This window comes from Eulemur rufifrons, chromosome 6 (genome assembly GCF_041146395.1).
Source record: "Eulemur rufifrons isolate Redbay chromosome 6, OSU_ERuf_1, whole genome shotgun sequence".
In the NCBI taxonomy this organism is placed as follows: Eukaryota; Metazoa; Chordata; class Mammalia; order Primates; family Lemuridae; genus Eulemur; species Eulemur rufifrons.
In genome coordinates, this window is record NC_090988.1 from 12,568,396 (window position 1) to 12,592,152 (window position 23,757).

Below are 23,757 nucleotides of genomic sequence, written 5' to 3' on the forward strand. Positions count from 1 at the left end.
AAGTTAGGAGGCAGAAAGATGCCATGACTTTAGTTTGCAAAGGTTTTCCAGAAGAGAGAGAGAGAAGAGGATGCTTTCAACCACTTTGTTCGTTTCAATTTCAAACTTTTGTTCTGAGCCTATTTACAGAACGGAGTTCCACTTGCAATAGTAGGTGCCCTGTTATCTTTCCAAAAGCAATGCTAGGCTGTCACAAAATCGCAAACTTCAAACGTCACCTGCCATGTGTTTGAACCAAGTATCGGGGCCGTGGGGAGTGAGTATCTGGAAGACAGCCCATCCCATGACTTCTATGGCTAGAAAAAACCTTAGAGACAACATTCGTCTGGTCCGCACACTAGTTTCAAACTGGTATTGAGATATCCAATCTAGATATCTAGGCCCCGGGCCTCTCAGAACAGAGTCCACTCTCTGAAATCCCCGAAAGACGCCCTCATTATGTCCAACTGACTGTCTACAGCTCTTATTCAGCTAATGCGGAAAGAGTTAGTACCACATACCAGGCACAGCCGAAAGCCCTTTGCAGGTTTCACTGCATCTGACCACAGGGTTGTTTTATTCTCCCATTTTACACTTGAGGAAATTGAGAAAAAGAGACGTTGGGCAACTTGGGAGAGCAGAATATGGACCAAGGCCGTCTGGCTCCACTGCTGGTCCGAGCCGCTGCCCAGTGTCGTCTCTGGAGGGTACCTGCTCCTGGACCTTGTGCCAAGGGGGAAGTAGCAGGGCTTCCCCACAAGAGCACACTCCCTCGGGGATGGGATGCTCATCTGCTCTGGGGCCCCCACTGGCCTTCCATGTTCCCTAGTGGGTCTTTAAATTTACAAATTTCCATTACCAGCCAGGGAAGCAGCCTACAAGGTGGCCCCAAACCCCCTGCAGGTGCAGCTGACATCGGGCACCCAACAACCAGAAGCCTGGAAGTCCTCCCACTTCAACTCGCTTTCAGTGGTGCTCCCTCCGCCTTGCTTCTCTCATATCCAGTGACAGCTCACATGTCTACAGAGGAGGGGGCCAGGGAGTTCGGTCACATCTCCAACCTGCTCCTCCCCTGGGAACACAGCTGCAGTGGAGGGGAGAGGACAGGGCATGTTTACCCCGGCCGCTGCACTCAGCCAGTCCTACAGACTCATTCATCCAGGCTCAGCAGTGAGTGCCTTACTCTACCAGGCTGCAGAGGCGGATGGCAGGCCACCTCTCCCTGCTGGAGTCTGAAGAATAGACACCTTAGGCGGGTACACTGTGCCTGCCATCACACGCCCCCACGATGCTAGAGACCACGGTCCTCTCCCTCCCAGCCCCTGCATGCTTAAAGCAATCTCCTCCTATTTTAATTTAACATGGCCAAGGAAGTCTGGTTCAAGTATTGTCAAATCCGGGCCCTCAGGAAGCAGAGCCCAGTGGAGCATGCCAGGGGGGCAGCAGAACTGCCACAGAGACACAGAGCAATTGGGTCACACACTCACGGCTGGGATTTCCTCAGATCCATGCCAGCAACAGCGCTCGGCACCTGCAGGCACGTCGCTGCACCTCTTCAGGCACTGTCGAAAGGGCTGGCTTTCCCGCTGCAGCAGCAGGTTCCAGAGAACCCCAGATTCCATCAGCGATTCCATCGCCCCCAACGGCTGTCACTCTCAGTGGTGCTCAGCTCCTTGAGCTCTAATTCCCAGCTGTCCCCACAGGATGCAGACAATTGGCCTCACTTGCACTGAGACAGATGGGTGACCTCTGGTTTCTCGGCAGAGGGTCCGGGTGGCCCTGATGTCCTTTGCTCTCCTACGGCTGTGTTCCCAGTGCGAAACCTCCCACAGGAGAGGTCAGTGTGGTTCTCGGGACAAGTTGCCCAGCCATTCTCCCATGGCGGGGCTCTGCTCTGTCCTTCTCTGCTGGTCTTCAGGCCAAGCTAGCCCAGAGGGGGTGTGGTCAAGCACCTCCTCCTGGCCAGCGCAGTTTCCCCAAGAGTCCAGAGGACACAGGCAGCACACAGGTGCACTGGGCCGGCTGCAGGCCCTGACGGGCAGGCCCTGGGGTGGACAGGCAAACTTTGCAGGAAGAGGATGGCCCACAGCCAGGTCCCGGGTCTCACCCCGCCAGTTACTCACACTCACACTCTGCAAAGTCACTCATAGTTGGTCTGAAGCTTCAGAGAGGGAATCAACTGCTCAGCTCCCAGATGCGGTCTGGCCCATCGAGTGGCACATTCAATCAATGTGCAATCTCTCCCCTGGGCGGGGGCTGGTCGCTATGACTCACAGCCCTCACCCAGGCGGAGTGGCCACCACTGGCTGCGGCAGCACGGCCTGCTCTCACCCCCAGCCCGACACACACCCCCTTCCTCAGCCCATGGTCCTCTTGCCTGACCAGCAAACAAGCTCTTTGTTAGAGTCACCCGTGGCAGGAGGGAGGGAGGGAGGCAGAGTGGGTGGGCGGGCAGGGCCCGAGCCCTACACATGCTTCAAGTTACACGATCTGGGTGATGGTCCTGGCCAACGTCCTCCAGTGACCCCCCAGGCTTGCCTGGCCTCCCCAGCAGATGTTTCCTGCCAGGGAAAGTTGCTGGCCAGGGCTCCGAGTGGCGGAGGGGCATGGGAGGTGCCAGGGCACGGCTGTTGTGATGAAATCTGAGATTTGAGACTCAAACAGCCAAAAGCTTCTTGGAGACACACTCTCCCCTCACTGACCCATGTGCCCACCACCTTCCCTGTAGCAGCAGAGGCAGACTGGGGAGGCTCCCTGAGCTACTTTCAGACGTGCTGGTAGGGGAGAAGTGGAGGTCAACAGCTTTGGAGTCTGTCTGAGGCACCTCCTTCCTTTCTAGGGGCCCCATCCCATCTTCAGCACTGGCAGGAGGGGACCAAGGCCAAGAGGATCCCCAGACACAGCTCAGACCTTGAGGCAAGGCAGCAATGCTAAGGGCAGAGACTTTCATCCCTGTCAAAAGGAGACAGCGAAATCCAGGGAGAAAAATGAAAACCAGCCCCTTGGGAACACAGAAGGCTCGAGACTGAGAAGCTCAGCACAGGGATGAGACAGCAGTGGGCCTGGGGACATGTGGCTTCCCAGGAAGAGTCAGACCCTTAAAACAAATGGGGCACTCCCTCCCCCTGCCCGGTGATGCCACCTCACCAGGAGGGACTTGAGCCTGCATGTGATGAAGAATGGGGCCTTTGTCCTAGCAGTCTTGGTAATTTGATATAGCCACACTCAAACTTTAGTGTCCTTAAAGATGACCCAGTGAACGCATTTAAAAATGTAGACTCCTGGGTCCCAAAAGCAAAGATGCTAACTCGGAGGAACCTGGGTTCTCCCAGGTAAACAGTGTTGGACAAAGTAGAGGAAGAGTGTGAATCCTCCGCCAAACCCTCTCCTAACAAGCTCCTACATGCCGGTCTAGATGGGCACCCCTGGACCCAGCCATCGCTCCCTTCATCACACGGGTAACTCCATCTGCAAACTGCCGGCTTCTCCAGGGAGGATCTATGCCTGCCACAGGTTCATATCTTCTATAGCTCGGAGCACAACGTGTTTCAAATATAGGTTGAGCATCCTTAATCCTAAAATCCAAAATTTTTTGAGTGCCAACATGATGCCACAAGTGGAAAATCCCACACCTGATCTCATTTGATAAGTTGCAGTCACAACTTTGTTTCGTGCACAAAATTATTAAAAATACTGTACAACATTATCTTCAGGCGATGTGTACAAGGCATATATGAAACATAAATGATTTCACATTTAGACTTCTGTCATTTAGATATATGCAAATATTCTAAAATCTGAAAAAAATCCTAAACACTTCTGGTCCCAGGAATTTTGGATAAGGGATAAGCAGGTATCAGGGTGCTAAAAAAGTATTTACCAAGTGAATGCATTCCTCATCCACTGCTCAAACGGGTTCCTATTTACACTGTATCTTATCTGCATGCACATTGAGCCCTAATACGATACCCACGGCTTCTAGGAGCCCAGCCCCTGCCAACACTCTCTTCAGCACACATCCCAGCCTCTGTCCGCCCTGCATGTCGGCCTCTCCTGAGCATCATAGCAGGTGAGCATAGCAATTCCATTTTCCAGGGTGACACGAATACCTCTCTGGGCGAGACCAAACCCCAAGATGTAGGCAGTAGATAGATAGCTCTGTGAGGCTCTGGATCCTAGCAGTAATTAGCCGGAAGTATGTGAGTATTTCTACAGACCAAATGAGAGGATGACTGTTTGGGCTGTAAGGGGTGAGACAGGGACAGGACAGACCCAGAGAGATAATGCCCTGGGAGAGGAGTCTCAGCATACAGCAGCCTTTGTCACCTCCACCCCCTTACCAGGAGACAGGGCTGGGCAGGGCAGGGGCCTGCAGAGAGGGAATTGGCCCTGGGCTAAACATTAACTCTATGACAAACACTGGGAGCTGGGACCAAGTGGTACCCTCTCCCCAGGTACAGCAGGAAGGAGGGGGTGGAGGAGTCAGGAGAACAAATTTCGCTGGAGCGTTGACCTCACCTAGGAAGAAACCAGTTAAGATCCACAAGGGAAACACTGACCCTCCAGCTACGTCCGGGTAGGCAGAAGCCAGAGGTGGGGCTAGGAGACAGGGAGACCAGGAAGGGACACAGCACAGAAGGCAGAGAGACGGGGTGGGGCTGGGAGTGGGGGCTCATATGGAGAAGGCTGGGGATGGGGTCACAGGATGGGGGCTCAGGAAGACTCTTCAGATTAGTGGGTAAATACAGAGGGGAGGTGGACAGAGGCAGAGGAAGCAGCGTCAGCCTCTGGGGAAATGCCAGGCTGCAGGGCTTGTGGTCTGCAGCTCTCCCACTCTCCTCGCTGCCCACCCCCAACACCCTGAATTCCATTCCTGCACAGCTTGGTGCTTTTGTTCTCAATCTTACACCAGCCAGACTCACTTGGCCATTCCAGAGGCTTGGCACTATCCGGCCCCCCTCCACCAAGCCGGTGTCCCTAAGCAGGGGTGCTTACTCTCTGGCTGCTGCCGGGGTCTGGGTCCTGTGCTCTGATCTCAGAAAGGCTCCTTCCCTGGGCGGCCCTGGGGACGTGCCCTGCAGGACTGAGTAGTGGTGGGCAGAGGAGAGTATATTCGCCCCCCGAGGCACAGGGAGACCTGTGTCAGTGCCCCTCACCGGAGACTCGAGCCCACTACGCCCAGCAGGAACTGTCTTTGGGGGGCAGATTGCACTCCTCCAGCCCCAAAGGCCCTGAGCAGGTCACCCCAACTCTGCCTTGGCTGCCTGCTGAAGGCAAAGCCCTGTTTCTGCTTTTCCCTCCATCTCACGTCCACTGGGGCTGTACCTCCAGAGCTGGGGCTTGAGGAAGGAGACAGGGGTGGCAAACTGGGTGGTGGGGTGAGGAGGGTAGGTATAAGTGGGCCTGGGAGGGCCTCAGGGCACTTGTAGATGGCATGGCCTTCAAACCCCACTCTCGACCCCATGCTTTCCACATGTCCCTGGGGTCCAGACACGTTCCTCCATGTGACCCACTCTTTAGAACAAGCCGGTTTGTCACCATGGTGACAGCTCCTCCACGGCTATCCATGTAAAAGTAAAATGCTCTTTTCTTCTGCAGACAGGTGGCAGGGGAGGAGGGAGGCTGAAGCAGGGGTGGGAGGTAGGAGTTGGCTTCTCCCATACTAGACCCAGGCTGCTCGAGTGGGCCTGAGCTGCTCTCCCAGTGGTCAGCGACTCTGCAGAGCACCGGCCCTCGCTGCTCTGGATCCAGCCAGGGGCTCCTAACAGCCCCCAGGGCTGGGGATTACACAGCCTTCGCCTGTCTGAAGGACTTCTAGTGCAGTGCTGGAGCCTCGGGTACCCGCAGAGAAATTAGAGAGGGCTGTGAGCAGAGCTGAGAGGGGGAGAGGGGGCCCTTCCTGAAGGTATGATTCCAACCAGCCCAGGGCAATGCAGAGGCAAGGCAGGAGGGCTGAGCTCCCGGCCGGAAAGCAGAACACCAGGTCAAAGCGGCAGGGGTGGGGCAAGAGCCTCACCGGGGACTGGAGGGAGGGTGGGAATCGCTGGGGACTGGCGCTTGCTCAGCTGAACTTTCCTGATGAGGCATCTGGACACGAGAGCACAGGCCAGTGCCAAGCACACTGAAGGAAGACGGTGCCGGTCACCCAAGGGCAAACCCCCAGGGTGCCAGCATGAGTCCAGGAGAGGGAAGGGGCCCTACACCTGCTCAGCACGAGCCCCCTGTGAGCTTGCCCTCTGAGAACAAATGATCTGTGCTCAGTGGAGAGCGAGTGATGTTTCTCTCATTCATTTGGGGTAAGGGTGGAGCGTGAAAGGAGACCACCTAGGATGAATAAAGGTTGAGTCGCAGCACAGGACCGGGACACAAGCATGTCCCAGAGGGTGATGTGAAGAGGCAGTGAGGTCAGACTGCTTTGGTTTGTCTCAGCTGCAGGTGGGATCAGCCAGGGAGCAGGGCTCGGGCCATACCCGACTGCCCTGACTTCTGGCCCCAGGTGGCAGCTGGCCCACCCTATCCTCCAGCCAAGAGACGGCATCTCCTTCCAGGCCCGTCGCTATGCTGACGGAATGACGGAATGAAGGGGTAGAGTCAGGCTTCTCTCCCACCCCGGCCATCTCAGCCCACAACGCCCCTTCTATCAGTGTAGCCCATCTACCCGGTATCAGCACAGCCCTCCAGTGTTTTGGGAGGGCCGAGGCTGGCGGATCCACAGCACCCAGGACAGGCAGGCCACTGGGCAACAGGAAGCCTCACTGGCATGAGCTTGACGTGCCAAGTAGGAAGACACGCAGCCCACACGGGCCCCATCCCTGCATCCCCCCATACCTCTCCACCAGCCCCCCACCCTGTCTGTTACAGCCACCTTGCTGCCCCTCGCCTATGCCTCCCGCTGAACAGAATCAAGAGAGGGGCCGGGGTCAAAGGCAGATCAGAGTCTGATGTGAAGACAGCGGGTTCAGAGGCCGAGGCCAGAGGGCAGAGTGCACGCGGTGGGGGCCAGTGGAGAACCTCAGCCAGCTGCTTTTCTGGGGAGAAGTTCAACATCACACAAACCCGACTGTGGGACTGAGAGGCTGTGGCTTCTGTAGGACTGACACAGTTCCTGGGTATAGAGCAGATGGACCTAGAAGATGGCCCCAGGCCACCCCTTCCCCACAGACCCAAGGACCTAGAGAGGTCTTCTGGAAGGTGCATGCTTTTATGGCTATTGACGAGGACCTTGGGAAGTCAAATTCCATCACAGGGCATAGTCTTTCTACTAATGGGGGAAGTTCTCTGGCAGCATTTCCCCCAAAATGTCTTAGTTAAGGGAAAAAAACTAAAACCCCCTCCAAGGCCACCCCAGCCTCTGAATCCTGTCTGGTCAGGAATGGCCACTCCTCCCATGACTGGCCCCCTCTGTGAGCACAGAAAGAGCCTTGTCCAACAGTCTGGGTGAGGTAGGGGATAAGGTGGGCCATCCTGCCTTTGTTTCCCCGAATCAAACCCTCCCTTCACCAGTAAGGCTGGTCCCGTCCCGCTGCGGAAGATAACCGCTGCAGCTCTTCCGGGAGCCGGGGAGCCCGACTGCACTCCACACCCCTTCCCCGCCCACCTCCACTCCCGCTCCCCCTGCACACGTACCCAACAAGAAGAGAAATAAGGATACTTACATTATACCAACTCTGGCTTTTCTGCAAGGACAAAATAGAAGAGAAGTAAAATTAGTCAGGGAAGGGATGCAGGGAAGTGCCAGGGCGTTCCTGGCTCAGAGGGTTACACAGATAGCAGGGGTGGGCGGGAGGAGGAATCCAAAGGCAAGTGGATGCTTCCCAGGTTGCTGCTCAGGAGGGGGCCTCCTTTCTCAACACAGCCCCAGAAAGGAGGCCCAGGGAGCAGTCCATGCTGGAAGCCCCCCGCGGGAGGGTGGCAGGCAGCAGCACCAGCTACAGCTCAGCCGGAAGGGAGGCGGAGCCCCATCGTGAGTTCTGATGGGGGCAGGGGATGCCCAAGGGCATCCAAGACCCGGTCCCCAAATGGGCCCTGACCAGAAGCAAAGTGCACATGGAGGCCAGCCCAGCCCTCTGGGACACCTTGGTGGTGGAGGAGAAGGGAGCCTGCCTATAAATTCCCTCCAACCGTGCTTTCCGCAGGCGGATGAGTAAATCCCTCCTTGATCCCAACAAGGGGCCCATCACCTAATGGTGGAGCGCTTGGGGGTTTCTACCTAGGAGGGAGGTTGAAGCAGAGACTCTCTAGGGGTCTTTTCCAACCCTGTGGTGCTATAATTCAATACCAGCAAAACCAAACCCTGCTCCAGCCCAGAATTTGGCTGTTCTTCATTCCCCACTCAGGAGGAATGGGAGGAAAAGAGGAGGGAACGCTAAGACTGTGCCCAACCCTGTGGCCAGGAGTCTTCTGTGCACATCCCACTCAGAAGATGGACGGACACCCAGACAGACAGATGCGCGCACACCTGCACGCTTGCCTGGGTCCCACCCCTTGAGGTGCTGATCCAATATGTTTAGACTGGGGCTGGGGTATTTTCAGTTTCAAGAAGCCTCCTGGGGTAAAACTAAGGTGGACTGGGGAGAAGGGAGCTTTGCCTGCAGGTCGATACCTTAAGTCTCCCCAGAGGCTTGGATGCCAGGTACAATTAGCAACCTTTATCCCCTCACCTGGTGTTAGGGGGCCCTGGCTTACAAAGGCAGCAGAGGGTAGCCACTGTCTCAGCGTGTCTGTTGGGAAGAAGTGACTGTGTCCCCAAGGGTGGGCGAGTGTGACCGTGGTGATTACTGGTAGTCACGTGACCTATCTGCCCCCCCGCCCCCTCCAGGCTCCCCCATTGCGCCTGAAGAACTCTGGAGAGACGGTTCACCTTCACGCCCAAGCAGAGGAGCCGGACGTGGGCGGTTTAGGGGGGCCAGGCGTGGGTGCTGCTCCCTCTGAGTGGTTTCACCCCCGCACCCAACCTCGATGGCCAGGATGTGGCCAGCGGAGCAGATGGCAAGGCAAGCTCCCCATCCCCTCTCCACGGTACCTCCATGGTCATTTCAACAGAGGCTGTCACCATGGCCCCATGCAGAAGTCACACTCTCCCAACACAGCCTCATCCCCTCCTCCAATCCAGCAGTCTCAGCAGGTAAAGGGGCCAAATCCAGATATTCAAAAGCAGCTACTTCATCACTGAGGGAGGTGCCACCACACGGGAACCCTGGACCTGAAAACTCGCCGCTAAGCATGTCAGCTTAGGCTGCCTGTGTCTGGAGGAGGGTGGCTGGGGAAGCAGGCTCCGTCTGACCTGATCTGCCCCTTGGGACGTCTTACTTCATGGGTCCTCACACGGAAGCCCCAACTCAAGACCATAGGGCCTGAGGCTGTGCGGACGGTCATTAAAACACACTCCCCCATAGTGGGGAGGTGAACCCTGGGAGCCGCCAGCCCCGACTGTCCCATGGTTCCATGTGCTTCAGCAGACCCCACCCAGGTCATCAGACCCTGGCCTCACAGCTGAGCAACCCCATCACCTAGGCCCTGGCTCCTCATCCCCCCGCCCTGGCCTGCGTGTAAGACCCCAGGAGAAAAGGGAGCAACAGGAACGTGGGCTGAGTGGTTCCCAAGATCCTCTGTGATTCCTCCCACATGGTGCTCCCGCCTGCCTCGGGTGGACAGGAGGAGCTTGTCCCTTTTCATGTACTGGCACATCGACCCTTGTCCCTTCTGATTTGTTTGGAAACAAGCTTCAGGGTCACAAGCAGCCTCAACCAAGGAACCTGTGTCCTGCCTCTAACTAGCTCTGTGATTCCCTTGTATCAAATATCTGCTCTTTGTAAAGGGTGGATAAGAACATGTTTCTCAAGTACTGAAAAGAAATGTGTAATACACCAAGGACTTTTGAGGCTCTACCCCTAACCAGCTATCTCTGGGCAGCTTCTTATCCGCCACCATGGAGGTTACAGCCAGGAAAAACGGGCCCCCACCCCTCCAGTCAAATCCACGTAGCTCCCTGGACTAGCTCCCTGGACTAGCCGCAGTGGGCAGGAGCCCTGACCTTTGACCAGCCTCTTGGAAGCCAGTTTGCTCCTGTGGTTCTGCATTCCTGGGTCTGAGTCCTGAAGGAGCTGCCGGTCAGCGAGGGCCCAGCCCCAGAGGGGCCAGGCCAGGCAGAGGGGCTGCAGGGCTCTGAAGAGGGGTGTCCATTGGCACAGCGGTGCGTCGGACAGGGCCAGAGGGGAGGAAAGCACAAAACTACGGAGTCTGGGCTTCTCTGAGAGCTTTGAATGGATTTGGCTACAGGGAGAGGAGGGAGTCAGGGCAAAGCAGAGCTCATTTCCGGTTCCTGTCGCTGTCCCTAGAAGAGGTGTGAGGAGCAAGCACCTAAAGGAATGTGAGGCCCCTGGAAACACACCCAAGTCACCTCAAGGTGGTTTCCAGAAACATCTCCCACTGCAAAGGCTAGGGGAGTCTGGAGGATGGGGGGGAGGGGCGGGGACTAGAACTCTACCTTTATAAGGAGTTAGAACAAAAAAACTTCTTACTTTGATCAGGTTAAGCCTGTCATACTGGAAAGAAAACCACAGAAATTAGAATTGACAAAAAGGGGTAAAGCCCAGGGAGCATCCTTGCCACCGCTCCAGGGCGGTGCCACGCACCCACCAGCGGGAGGCGCGCGGCAGGGCAGAGGCGAGCCTGCCACGCCCGCCGGCAGCGCAGGTGACCGCCCGGCTCCTCGGGAGCTGCCGAGCTCCCTCTCGTGGCCGCAGGCCGTCACTACAGAGCGGACGCGGGTCCCGGGCGGGGCGGGCTCCGGACAGGGCTGCAGCCGGCAAGGGTCAGGCTGGGCACAGCGACAGAGCCAGAGGAGTGGGGCCTGAGAGACCGCCCAGCCCCACCCCTGTGTCTCAGCAAATGAGGAAACGGAGGCCCAGAGAAGGAAAGAGGCTTGCACGCCAGACCTGCCTCCAGGGAGTAGCGGAGGCACCCTCCAGCTTCCTGAAAATTATAACCCCTCGCCTCCTCTAGGAGGTGAGCAGGACACAGGGGTGCGACAAGGAGTGAGGTGGCCTAGCTGCGACAAGAGCCGTACTAGCTCTGGCTATCAGATCGACCTGAGAAGATGCTCCACGAGCGGAGGGGCCTGTCCGGCCCCAGCAGCACACCTTCCTGTCTCTTCCCTCCCTACACAAGCCAGTCCTACTTTAACTCCCCTCAGAGCGAGGTGGGGCTGGTGGCGATGGTAACGGCGAGAGGATGAGGAGGGCAAGCAGGCGGCCAGTGCCTGAGAGCTCAGAGAATGCGTGTGCTGGGGACAGGCATAGCCTCAGTCCACCCGCCACCGCTCCCGCCCCGTAAGAAAGGGAGCCAAGATGAACTCTCCCTTCATGCTCAGCTCTCCGTCCCTTCGCAATGCCTCATTTTTGCCTCTCTAAAATCCCACTCGGAATTCCACCTGTTCCCCAACATGTCCTGGCTGCCCCACTCATGAATCATTTATGATTTCTCCCGCCTCTGAGTTCAGGTAGCATCCCAAACTGCTCAAGCGGTTCTAAAAGCCAGGCTTGGTTTGCAGAGAATCTGGGCAACGGACCGTCTGACTTCACCTCTGGGTGGAAACGAGCCAGGGCTCTGGGCAGAAGGAAGACACCGAGGCCCAGTCAGCCCTATCTGTCCTCTCCCCAGCGGGACCTCCCTGTCCCCGTGTCAGCCAAGCCAGAGGTGCCAGGGGCTCGGGAAGACTGACACAGGTCACGGCAAAACCCTGTCCCCAGACGCCTGCGCCTGCCCAGCCACCGGCACCCGTCCTCAGCCAGTGTCCTCCTCCCCTGCCCACAGCCGGCTACAGCCATTTAAAATCCTCAGAGCAAAGCTGTGCTTTTCGTCTGAAGGTCAGAGACTGCGGGATTGGCCGCGCAGCCTCTTGTTCTTCCCTCAGGAAAGAGAACAGCTGTTCACCCTCCCCCTCCCCAAAACACTCACAGAGACTGGGGACTATTATTAAGTCATCCTCAGCTTTCTCCTCTTCAGGCTGCAGCCTGCCCTGGGCCGTGGGTATGCTTTCCTGAGCCCCGTGCCACAACACCTATTGTTCACCCTCCACCTCCTCCTCAGGCCTGGCACTGTGTCGTGCCTGACCTGGCCACATCTTGCCAGGCCCTGAGGGGCTGCTGTCAACGGTTGCCAAGCTCCAGGTGCTGGCACCGCACCCTCTGAGACAGCAGTTCTCTCTGACCACAATCCAGGATCCCGAGAAGGCCACGAGCCCCCAGGGCTGGGCAGGGGGTGGCTGAGCAGCTATCGGGTGGGGAGCACGGGGTAGAGCTCCTGAGGGCGCTGCTGCTGCGCCAAGGCTCTTGACCCCCTGAACTCCACCCCTCAGTCAGCTCGTCCTCTCTGCCACCCCTAATCACTACTGTCAGGGAGTCTGGAATCATCCACCAAAGGTGAGGAGTCAGGACCTGTGGTCTGGCCACGTGGGGTTTCCCACCCCAAAGGAGTGAAACTAACCCCCGTCAGGACTCTGCTTCTAGGTGGCACCATGTCAGGAGGGAACCATTCCCAGCCAGGGGCAGTGTTTGGGGAGCAGGCAGACGGGGGTGGGGTGGGGTCTGTCCTCCAACATCGGGTGCAGTGGGAGTGGGACCTCAGTGACTTCCAAGCCAGCCTGCCAGGGACAGTGGGGCCGGCCCTTCTGGGAAAGGGACCAAGCAGGACATACGGGCCAGAGTGGGCAGGGGCAGAGGAAGGGGTGCTGAGCACTACAGACAATCCAACGCTAGAGGGGGGATAAAAAGACAGACACAAAGATGGCTTACTTTTGAGAGGCGCTTGTGAGACTAAGACCATGCATGCAAAGAAGGTATTTGGGGAATAGTGGGGAAGAAGAGGAAGAACAAGAAATCAAAAGACAAATTCATGTGGGAAGCCAGCCCCCCTGCCTCCCAGGGGTCCCCAACCCCTCCCCCAGCCCTAAGAGTCCACAGGTAAAGAGAAGCTTCTTGAAGGAGCCCCTGGGCAAAGATAACTCCTGCTTCCCAGAAGACTGGGGGTCTCCCAACTAGCCCAGGGCTCCCCCAGGGCTTATTTTATGCATCTCCTTGGGCCAAAGACCCCAGTGCTCAGGTGGTAGTGCTGACATTCTTGGGAGGGATGGCAAGGCCCTGCCACCAGGCTCTCTGTCCGAGGGGTACCAAGTGGGTTAGCATTAAGGTAAGGCAGGATGATGGCCAGGAAGGAGGCTAAAAATAGCATTCTGCAAGGTTCCCTAAGGACTCTTTCCCTGGCAGTATAGTTGTCCCAAATAATGTGCTCTTCTATGCCAGCTTTAGGGACCAAATTTGAAAAAGGTAGCAGACATAAAGCGATGACCACCTCCTGATCCCCAGAGCATCCTTCCTCCCAATCCCAAGGAATGGGAGGCTCCCTAGGGCACGGCCCCTCTCAGAGAGCTTGGCTGGGAAGATATTTAACTAGGGTCTCGCCTGCCTGCTCCACCCTGGCCTCACCGAACACAGACTATCTCTGGGACACCAGGGCCACTCGATCACATCCCTCGAGGCAGTTCTCTACCTCACGGTCCCCCAGTACCAGCTTCCCTGCAGCCCCCTAACACGGAGGTGCCGAGCCTCCAGCAAGGTCCAGCTCACCTTGGAATTTTTGCCGCCACTCCGGCCGGACTGGGAGGAGCAGCTGCGCTGCACACCCTGCTCTGGTGTGGACGGGGATTTGTCTGAGGAGTGATCTGAGCCCTTCTCCACCATGGTGTCTCCGTCCTGGTTCTGTGGGGTTGGCGAGCGAGACCGCTTCCGGAGGATGGGTGAGCAGGCCGGTGTGCTGCGGTTTGAGTTACTGGCAGTGCTGCAGGGGCAGATGGAGAGAGGGAGTGGGGTGGGAAGGGGAGGAGGAGAAAAGGCAGGGAGTCAGTGATCCGAGGCCAAAGACAAATCTAAAGGAGCCAGCTCAGGGAGCCGGGGTGAGGGGCTGGGGAGAAACGGGGAAAACCGGGCCCAGCTATGGACTTACTGCACCACAAGCAATACTGCCACTGGCCACAAGAGGGCAGTAGTGCCAATGTGAAAGGGGAACCAGGAGTAGGATGGGACAGGAGGGGCAAATGAGACACACAGATATCCACCCATCCATCCATCCGTTCGTTCATCCATCCAATTGTAGTGTGAGCCCCTATTAGACGCCAAGAACTGTCCAGGGAAAACATAATTTAAGACTCATTGGAGATGATCCAACATAATCAGCTCATTTTATATATTCTGCAAATCCAAAGTTTCTTTTCTTTCCTTCTTTCCTTCCTTCCCTTCTCTTCAGTTCTTTCCTTTCCTTCCTCCTCCTCTCTCCCTCTTTCTCTTTCCTCCCTCCTCCCTTCCTTCTTTCCTTCCGGTCTCACTCTGTCACCCAGGCTAGTGTGCAATGGTGTCATCACAGCTCACTGCAACCTCAAATTCCTCAGCTCAAGCTTTCCTCCTGCCTCAGCCTCACAAGTAGCTGCGATGACAGGTGTGCACCACAATAACTGGCTACTTTTTAAAATTTTTTTTGTAGAGCTGGGGTCTCTCTACATTGCCCAGGCTGCCCTTAAACTCCTGACCTCAAGCAATCCTACGTTTTGGCCTCCCAAAGTGCTGGGATTACAAATTTGAGCCATCACACCGAGCCCCAAATCAAGTTTCTATATATTTTGTTTGGATATTTTTGTTCATAAAAATAACAATCATCATCTTACTTTTTCAAAGCCTTCAAATACATATTATTTCACTAGATTCTTAAAAAACATCCCAGGAAGGTAATAATGCCAAGTACCATAATCACTATGCTTAAAAAAGAAGACCCATGCAAGGCAGAATGAAGCTAAAGGTCCTCTGAGCATAGAGAGCCTAGAAACAAAACTTGAGTCTTCTGATTTGCCCCCACATTGTATTATTTCCTTGTAAGCCACAGTGGCTCCTGCTTCCTCTGCCCACGGCAAAGATGAACACAGCAGAAGTTCCCACACTGCAAATCACCCTACCCCAAAATTCATGTCCAAAAAGTACCTTATACTTCCCAGAGGACCAAATCCACGTACACCAAGGGTTGTAAGCTGTGAAAAATATTTTCTATTTGATATTTCGCTTGTATTTTCAATGGACTATAAGAAGAGATGAAGGACAGAAGTAGAGGGGGAAATCGAATGCAGTTAAATTGCAACAGGCATTTGCTTTGCTTGAGAGAATAGAGAAAGGAAAGAGGTGAGAAAAGAGAAAGGTTAAACAGAAAGAAGCAGGGGAAATAGAAGGGAAGGAGACAAAAGCCACAAGGGTGGTGGGTGGAGATTGAAAGCAGAGGTTCTGCCCACCTTGGCGGCAGTCAGACAGCAGGGCCAGGCTTCAGAATGCCCCAGGACCAGGCTGTGAGCACTCTAAGCGCTCGGGGGAGTGCAAGGCGGGGGACACTGTCATTTGCATGAAGATCCAGCTGTGACCTCAGACATCCCATTGGCCCCATTTGCAATGAAAACCATGCCCCCTTCAGCAAAACCTTCCACCAGGGCATCCGCAGCAGAGACAAAGCAACATATACCAACCAGCAAGTGTAGGCAGCTGGGGGCAGGTCGGGGCTGTAACTTTTGGAAGGAGGCCGGTGGAGAGAGGGGGAAAAAGGACCAGAGATAAAGACAAATATGGCCAGAGGAAGTATAGAAAAAAGCAAGGCCCACTGTTTTGCTTCATCCTGAAACAGAAATTGCATTCAAAATCTCATGTCTAATACTAACAACAGCTGTGATTTTGGGAAGCCCAAGATGATTCAAGCAAGTGGTGGGCAAAACATTCTAACCTGGACAACACTGATTCCAACTATCCAAAACCACATGAAACTCACACTAAATGATCAAAATGTCCATGCGATTTCCGTATCACCCAGTAGTCCCACTTCAGCCCACCCTATGTGCCACCCAAGAATCGATATGCCTGAAATTCTGCCCTCCACACATCAGTCAATAAACGACTTATGCTGTCTCTTTGTGCTCTGAATGCTGTTGTTCTTGAAAACCTCTCTTCTCCCTGTTGACATGCTCCTCTCCCTTCTCTTCCTCTGCCTGCCCCGCACTTCTGCTCTTGCTACACACCTGAACTTTAGTCCTTCCCCAAAGGTGAGTCCTCCTCCCTAGCCATCTCCCGCTTTCTCTGACTTCAGCCAGGCCCCTAGGCAGAGACTCCCCTATCTGCTTCTGGCCCTGGTCAGTTGCTAGCCCAGCCCCCCAATCTGCTGCCAGCTGGATGCTTCCTCCAGATGGAAGTCTCACGAGTGCTGCAAATTCAAGATAGAGCTAGCCACCTTTCCTCCCAAACCTTCTCCCACAACTGCCCATTCTTAACGGCATTACCATTCCTTAGTCTCTCAGGCTATAAACCCATCTCTTCCTTGTCACCCCACAAAAGACAATTCACTGGATCCCACCAATTCCACCTCCATAAAGCTCCTCATCCTGTCCCTTCCTTCCCCAGGGCCCTAGTTCAGGGCCAAGGCCTCTTGCCTAAACTCTTCCAGTGGTCTCTGTGTCCTCTTCCTTTTCCTACTCATTCACATCTTTGTCATTAACTCTTTCTAAATACAAGCCCAATATCATTCTGCTCCCCACTGGCACTCATGTTAAAGTCCCAAATCCTCAAAACGGAATTGAAAGTTCTCTACTAAAAATAAATGACCCATCTATATTTCAATACTTTCCTTATGCTCCTTATACTTTAAAGAGTTTCCATGTTCTACTTCTACATATCTTCCTCTGTGTCTAAGTTTTTACTGATACATAATAGTTGCACATATGTATGGGGCACCTGTGATATTCTGATACATGTATACAATGTTTAATGATCAAATCAGGGTAACTGGTATATCTATCAACTCAAACATTTATCCTTTCTTTGTGTTGGGAACATTACAATTCTTCTCTCTAGCTACTTTGAAATATACCAGTAATTATTAACTATAATTTCCCTACTGTACTATCGAATGCAAGAACTCACTCCCTCTAACACACTGTACTTTTGTGCCCATGAACCGACTTTTCTTTGTCCCACTCCCCATCCCCACACCCTCCCCAGCCTCTGATAACCACCATTCTACTCTCTACCTCCATGGCGTCCACTTTTTTAGCTCCCACATCTGAGTGGGAACATGTGATATTTGTCTTTCTGTGCCTGGTTTTCCCCTGATTTTCTTAGTACACGTTCTCATTCTCCTGCCTCCAGATTTCCGTACAACTCCCTGCTTGAGCCTGAAGAGCCCTTTCCATTCCCATCTCCCTACGGGAGTCCTGTTCATTCTTCAAGACCCATCTCAAATCCCACTTTCTCCAAAAAGCTTTTCTAAATCTCCACTACCAAATTGACTAAAGCGTTTAACACATTTTGTCTGGTATTAAAGTTAAGACCTACAAACTCCTGGAGGTACACTCCTGTGCACCTCCAAAGTAGCCCAGTGCAATGGTCTCTGTGTGCTCAGTAAATGTCTGCTGAAGTGAATCCCATCCTAGTGAAGGTCTTCATACTCCTGGCTTTAATAATCCCTAATATCACGACAGCTCCCAAATCTGTGTGTCCAACCTGCTGATATTAACCAAAATAGCTACAAGTTATCGAACGTTTCTGAGCTCCTGGCACAGCAGCAAGCATTTATTAAACATTATTTGATTTAGTCATCCCCTCCACTCAACCCACAAAGTTTTAATGGATATTATTACTAGTCCTAGTTTTCAGGAGATATATTTGGTTTCTTGACAGATTAAGTAGTTCACCCAAAGTCATACAGATGGATGAATGGCTGGATTTAAAACACAGGCCTATCTGATCATGGAGCTTGTTCTCAGAACCAAGCATGCAACGTTCGTGTGCTGGGTGGGTAGATAGAAAGACGGATGGACAGAAGGATGGGAGGGTAGCTGGGTGAATGCAATGAGGGAAGAAATCAACTTCCTGCCTCTAGTTTTCAATCCATGCTTTACTTTCCTGCCAAAGTGAACTTCCTAAAAAGTGAAATTGACATTTTTGACCAGCTTCTTCCCTGGTCAAGCCCCCTCATAGTTTCCCACCCCCTTAGAATAAAACCTGAACTCCAGACCACAGCTTCCTCAACTATCTTTCTCCAGCCCCTCTGCTGGCTACTCCTCCCACGCACCCTCTGCCCCAGGCATCAAGGCCTTGCTACAGGTCCCTGCGCCATGCACACTCGCTCTTCCATGCCTCAGCAGTGTCTCTCTCTCTCTCTCTCTTCCTCTCTCTCTGAAATGCCATCCCCCAATCACCCGACCAACACTTACACCTCAAGACTAAGCCCACGTCCCCTGCCCATGCTCTCCTCCCACTCCCATCCTTCTCTATACAAGAAGAAATGTTTGCAGCTATAGCTGTAACTCAGCAAAATCAGTACTAGACTCACAAGATTCCTAAAACTCTTTAAATGTACCCCATTATCCTATAGATTTGGATGTCCTGATAAGCAAATAAAACAAATTGCTACATATCTCATCACATAGACCATTATGTCTCTCAAACAAACATTATGATGTGCCATTCATCTGACCCTGCCACCATTATTAATAACCATATGGCATTATGTTTCAAATTCTTGGAATTTTAGAGCTAAAAAAAGACTTTAGCATTGCTATAGCAAGGGCGGAACCTGGATGATCAGATGTACTGATATCAGATGGGCTATCAACCCCCTTACCGGAGTTTAGGATTGGGGCGTCCAGCTCTCAATTTGACACGTAAAAAGCCTGAGAAATAGGAAGGTTTGGTGTGTGGCCAAGGTGGTATAACTTCACATCTGGCACTTCAGGTCCACAAATATTTCCTGACCACCTGGTATAATGCTAGGCATTCAAGTTCAGATTGGTGAGTAAGAAAGAATCCTTGCGCTTAGGCCATTTATAGTCAGGAAGAGCTGGACATGTATTCCTCCCATGCTAATATAAACAATGAGTAGTGTGGTAGCAGACAATAAAGGAAAACAGAAATGCATCCTCGAGGATATGGCACCTGAGTTGGATGCAGAGTATGTGTGGAGTTAGCCAGATGGAGGGTATAATAGAAGAGAATGTTCTAGAAAGAAAGAAAGAAAAAAACAGCATGAACAAAGGTGTAAAGAGCATTACAAGAAACTATGTGTTATCGAAACGTGCTCAAGTGATGCTTTAGAGATTTCAATAATGATCAACTCTCCCCAATAAGACATCCTCTAAGACCAGCCACCTTTAAGCCCCAGAAGGGCCCCAGAGGTCACTCATCCCCCAGCTTCCCAGGTCTCCAACAAAGACTACTTCACTCCTCTCCTGGTTACCTTGCTAACAAATACTGCAAACTTACGTCTGACCACACTATCTCACACTATTAATAGATACCGTTGGATCCTACTTCCCACAGTTGGTCTAGCTGGTGTCCTTGAGAAACAGGGAAATACAGAACGAGGCCAAAGGCTCTTCAAGGCTTTCTGCAGCGATTCTCTTTGCAGCTCCCTCCGCCCCCACCTCAGACATGGTGGCCACTGCACCGCTTCACTTGGCTTTCTTCCCCATCCGTATCCCCGGCGTGGCCCTGCAGGCACAGGCAGACCTTGTCAGCAGGCCAGCTCCTTGGTCAGCCACCCGTGCAGTTCTCAGAACCCTGAGCAGGGCAGAATAGCTAGTCGGTGTTCCAATGTCCCTCACTTGAGTTAATTTGTTTGCCTTCAGAGAAAATCATTTCTGCCCCAGATATTCCAAAACACGCAACATGTACCTGTCTCTCTGGACCCCGGTGCCTCCACCTGCTTGGATTACAGCAGCTCCCTCCTACCTTCTTGCCACGGTGTGTCCCACTGGCCACCCCGGCCCTGGCTCATTCCTAATCAGATTCCCACCCCTCCTCCCCACACCTGGAGGCTGCATGTTCACGTCAATGTTTCTTCTGAGCCCGGCCCTACAGTGACCTGGATAGTCAGATGTACGGCTGTAATCACCTCAATGCCAGGGGCACTAAGGTGCCTGATACATTCCAGGGTACCGGCACCTAATGGGAAGAGCATTTCATTAGAAATTTAGAAAGCCAGCTTCAATGCCACATTTGTGTGCCGAGGGCCTGCTTGGGCACTACAAGATCAGGATTAATCCCCCGTGGCATCAGCAGGCCCAGGGTTGAGTCCCAGCTCAGCCACTCTCTTGCTGTCTGGCCCCGGCTCCCAAGTCTCATTTGTCTCATTGGAAAAATGAAAGATACTCATACCTATCTCGTAGGACTGTTGTGTTAAATGAAATAACGTTAAGTGAAGTTATTTAGCACAGTGCCTGGCATCTAATGAGTGCCCAATCAATATTTTTGAGCTATTATTATTAAGAAAGCTCCTGTTCCTCTCTGTTAAATGTGGAGTGACTATCCTTGCCCCCTTTCTTCAGAGACTTTGACTGCTCCCAAACATCACCTCCCGTTGTGGGGACCAGGAACACATGGGGTGCTTCCTTAAAATGCAGAATCCCCCCATCATCCCCACACCATCCACCCAATAAATGAAAATTTTCAGTAGATGGTCTTAAGAATTTGTGTTTTAAATAAGTACCACAGGTGGTTGACTCTAAAGTTTGAGACCCACTGACTGCTCTCACGAGGAACGATCTTTAAAGTATTAAGGAGTAAATGAGGTATCTGTCCCCAGGGGACAGAGACCTATTTACAGCTGTTCAGTGTCTACCGGGAAGGTGGACTCGCTGGAACAGTAACATTATCTGAGCTTGTGATAGGAACTGCCAATATAGAAGAATCTGAAGTGGAGTGGACGGGGCGTAGGCAGGAAGATGTGGCTGAGGACAGCAGTAACCGATGGGACGCCACCTTCTGCTGTAGGAGCCTGACAGTTATCATCAGCCATATTAAAAGCATCTCCTCCCTCCTCACCTTTCACAGCCTCTGCCTGAAGCTGATGCTGATACCTAGCAGTCCCTAATTCCTAACAGAGGACTAGTCTGTTATCCAGCGACACACATTCTGTCCCCATGCCGATTCTGAAGTTTCATCAATAATCCTCCTCAGTTCTCTATAATACCACTGCAAACATCCACACGAATTAGCCAGCTCCCCTTTGAGTCTTCCCATAGCACGTGCTCCAGAGTCTGAGATAGGAAGGCCACAGGTGCATTTGTATAACATTTGCATGAAATTTACACGCTGCCTGCACATGCCTCCATTTGTAGGTCTGTCCACCCAAACCAGTTCCAGACTCAGAGCTTATTAGGACTCCCTGAGGATCCTTATTCCTTTCTGTATTATTGCATGTCATTTAGTAGTGTCTACATTCCTCTGTACCCACTAAAAGCTACATCACAGTAGGAGGGAAGGGCAGACCCAACCAGAACCTTGTAGAGGGGAGTGAATGGCCCAAGTCACAAATTCCAGCAGAGCCCCTGATTTTCCTTGGACCTTCCTCCTTAAAGAGCAAAATACCAGGTCACTTTTTTAAAAAAGGCTTGCTTCACTCCTTGTTATAGCCTCCTAAGGTTCTTTGTCTCCACTCCTTTCACTCATGAAAATAACACCATTGTCCCAAGTCCCCAACACGACTGGTTCAGGAAAAGAGTTGAAAGGGACTTTCCAGTCCACCCCTCTCGTGGTTATGGATGGGAACACAGGTCCAGAGAGATGACATGATTGTCCACCAAAGGGTTAACACGCAGGGAGATGCCTCTGCTCCTCCACTGCCCAGACCCAAGGTGTTTAACAGTTGAGTCTCAGTGGCTTCCCCCCAACAAACACACACTTTTCAGGATACTGGATGCGGTGGGGGTTCTAAAGGATAAGACATGCACAGCTGTTCTCTAAGAGGAGCTCTCCGTGACCATGCATGGAACCTGCTCTTTGTGTGCCTATCACTTGGAATCTAAACCCGGTGACAACTCTACCACCGGGTCCAGTTCCCTTTCTAAGGTAAAAAGCCAGCTGTGCCTTTTGTGTCAAGCTGTGATGACCTGTTTGAGAAAAGAAGCCAGACACTTTGAGGAGAGGTGCTGTCCCCGCCAACCAACCCCCTGCCACTGTGTGGAGGTTCTCTTCCCAAACTTATGCTAAGGCTGGGTCTCAGCCTGGTCCCAGCGGGCCAGACCCTGGCCTGGGTTTAGCCACATGTAGCATTTCTGCAAGGGGCAGGAAGGGGAAGGGCTCCCGGGAGAATGCCTCCCTCTGCCATCTCATTCATATGAATGCCAGCCTCAGACGGGCAGAGTGGGCCTCCCCTAAGGGCTGCAAAAGCAAGATCCTGACAGAGATGACCATCTCGTTCCCTCTCCTGTTTCGGTAACTTGCTGAAATTCCCCGGGGGGTTTGTCAAGTGGGGCATTTGGGGGAAGAATGCAAGGCGTTCGGGGGGATGGGTTCGGTCTGAAATTTGGAACCAAAAGGTCCAGACCACAGGTAGAGACACGTTACACATGGAAGCGTGACAATTCTCCAGGCTCACTGACTCGCCACTGGTCATCCGAACATTTGCTCACGGTGTCCACGCAGCTCACACCCTTTCTGCACTCCAGCCATCACCGGTCCTCATCTCTATAGATACTATGTAGATAATTCAGGGCACTTCTTATGGGCAACAGGCCTCACTTACTGATTCCCCCTCCTACCCTATCTTACCTAAGTATCTAAGGGAAGTAGGAAAAAAAAAAAATCTTACCAAGTAATTGAAAGGTAGCAGAGCCTATCGAAAACATTTGCAGCCAGTTGATAATTTAATACCTAGACATACTTTCATTAGAGATCTACTTAAGCCTGGAAGGAATTACTTGCTACAGGGCTGGGGGGTGGGGGGAGTCCTAGCAGCCACTTAGGTTGCTGATGAATTTATTAATTGGCTAATTAACATGAGGGCAAAGTCCATGGAATGTGTTTTGAACAAGTAGAGAAAAGTAGAACTTCAGTTACCCTTCCACTGGCATTTTCGGTCCAGAGAGGTGACAGGTGGTGCGAGGGCTGGGCCTGGACAAAGGCGGTTTGCCTTTCTTACTCAGGCCAAAGGGAAGACATCCCTCATCACAGTGGCGGGAGCCTCCATCCTTCCCACTCCCCCCTGCTGCCTGGCTTTCCTGCAGCTTCTGTTCAGCCCAGATTTTGGAATTCAATCCAGGAACAGGCATGACAAACACTATTTTTCATTTCCATGGAGACAAGGGCCTGCAATAGAACCAAGACTCCATGCCTGAAATGCCAAAACAGCCTGACCCACTTTTCCCCTTTCCTACAAAAACAAAATAAGTTTGTCTGGGTCCTGCCAGAGCTGAGGGGGGAAAAAAGCCAGAGCTCTTGTTATCTCTATGGATATCTCACAGAGGAACGAATTATGATAACCTTTGAAAACACTGAGGATGCTACAGAAACTGTCAGAAGTCAGGCGTGAATTGTTTCACCCAAAGGACTCACAGGCTGTACCAAATCCATTCTGGTTCCTTGTCTTAACCTTCTAGAGAGAAAGGTTCATAACCCCTAAGAGAAGTACTTAGTGACCAGCTATCCAAGTCCTTCTACAACCCAACTGTTCCCCCAACTTGTCTTGTCTCACTTTTTCCTTCATTTTAAGGTCCACTGAGGCTGGGCCTTTTTCTTCCTCGAACATACCACATTCATCCCTGCCCTGGGATATTTGTACCTGTTGGTCCCTCTGCCTGGAACTCTCACTCTAAAGTTTTGAGTGCTCGTTCCTTTTCAGGCTTCAGATCAAAGCTCAAATGTCACCTCCTCCCAGCAGACTCTCTTAAAGGACCACTCCATATAAAATGGCCTCCCTAACCCC

General features: G+C 52.9%; 1 protein-coding gene across 6 annotated transcripts in view; it reads right to left on the reverse strand.

The window, feature by feature from the left end:
- Positions 1–23,757, reverse strand: part of GRAMD1B (GRAM domain containing 1B) — a 164,512-nt gene that overhangs the window by 24,960 nt on the left and 115,795 nt on the right. For 3 of the 6 annotated variants that reach the window (XM_069468793.1, XM_069468792.1, XM_069468791.1), the window contains exons 3-4: positions 13,605–13,815; positions 7,635–7,655 (exon numbers count right to left, since the gene is read on the reverse strand). In XM_069468793.1, coding sequence (XP_069324894.1) covers positions 7,635–7,655; positions 13,605–13,815 — 232 coding nt within the window. Of the gene's footprint in view, positions 1–7,634; positions 7,656–12,773; positions 12,795–13,604; positions 13,816–23,757 lie in introns of those variants that run through there. The other 3 variants (XM_069468796.1, XM_069468795.1, XM_069468797.1) reach the window with 2 other exon arrangements.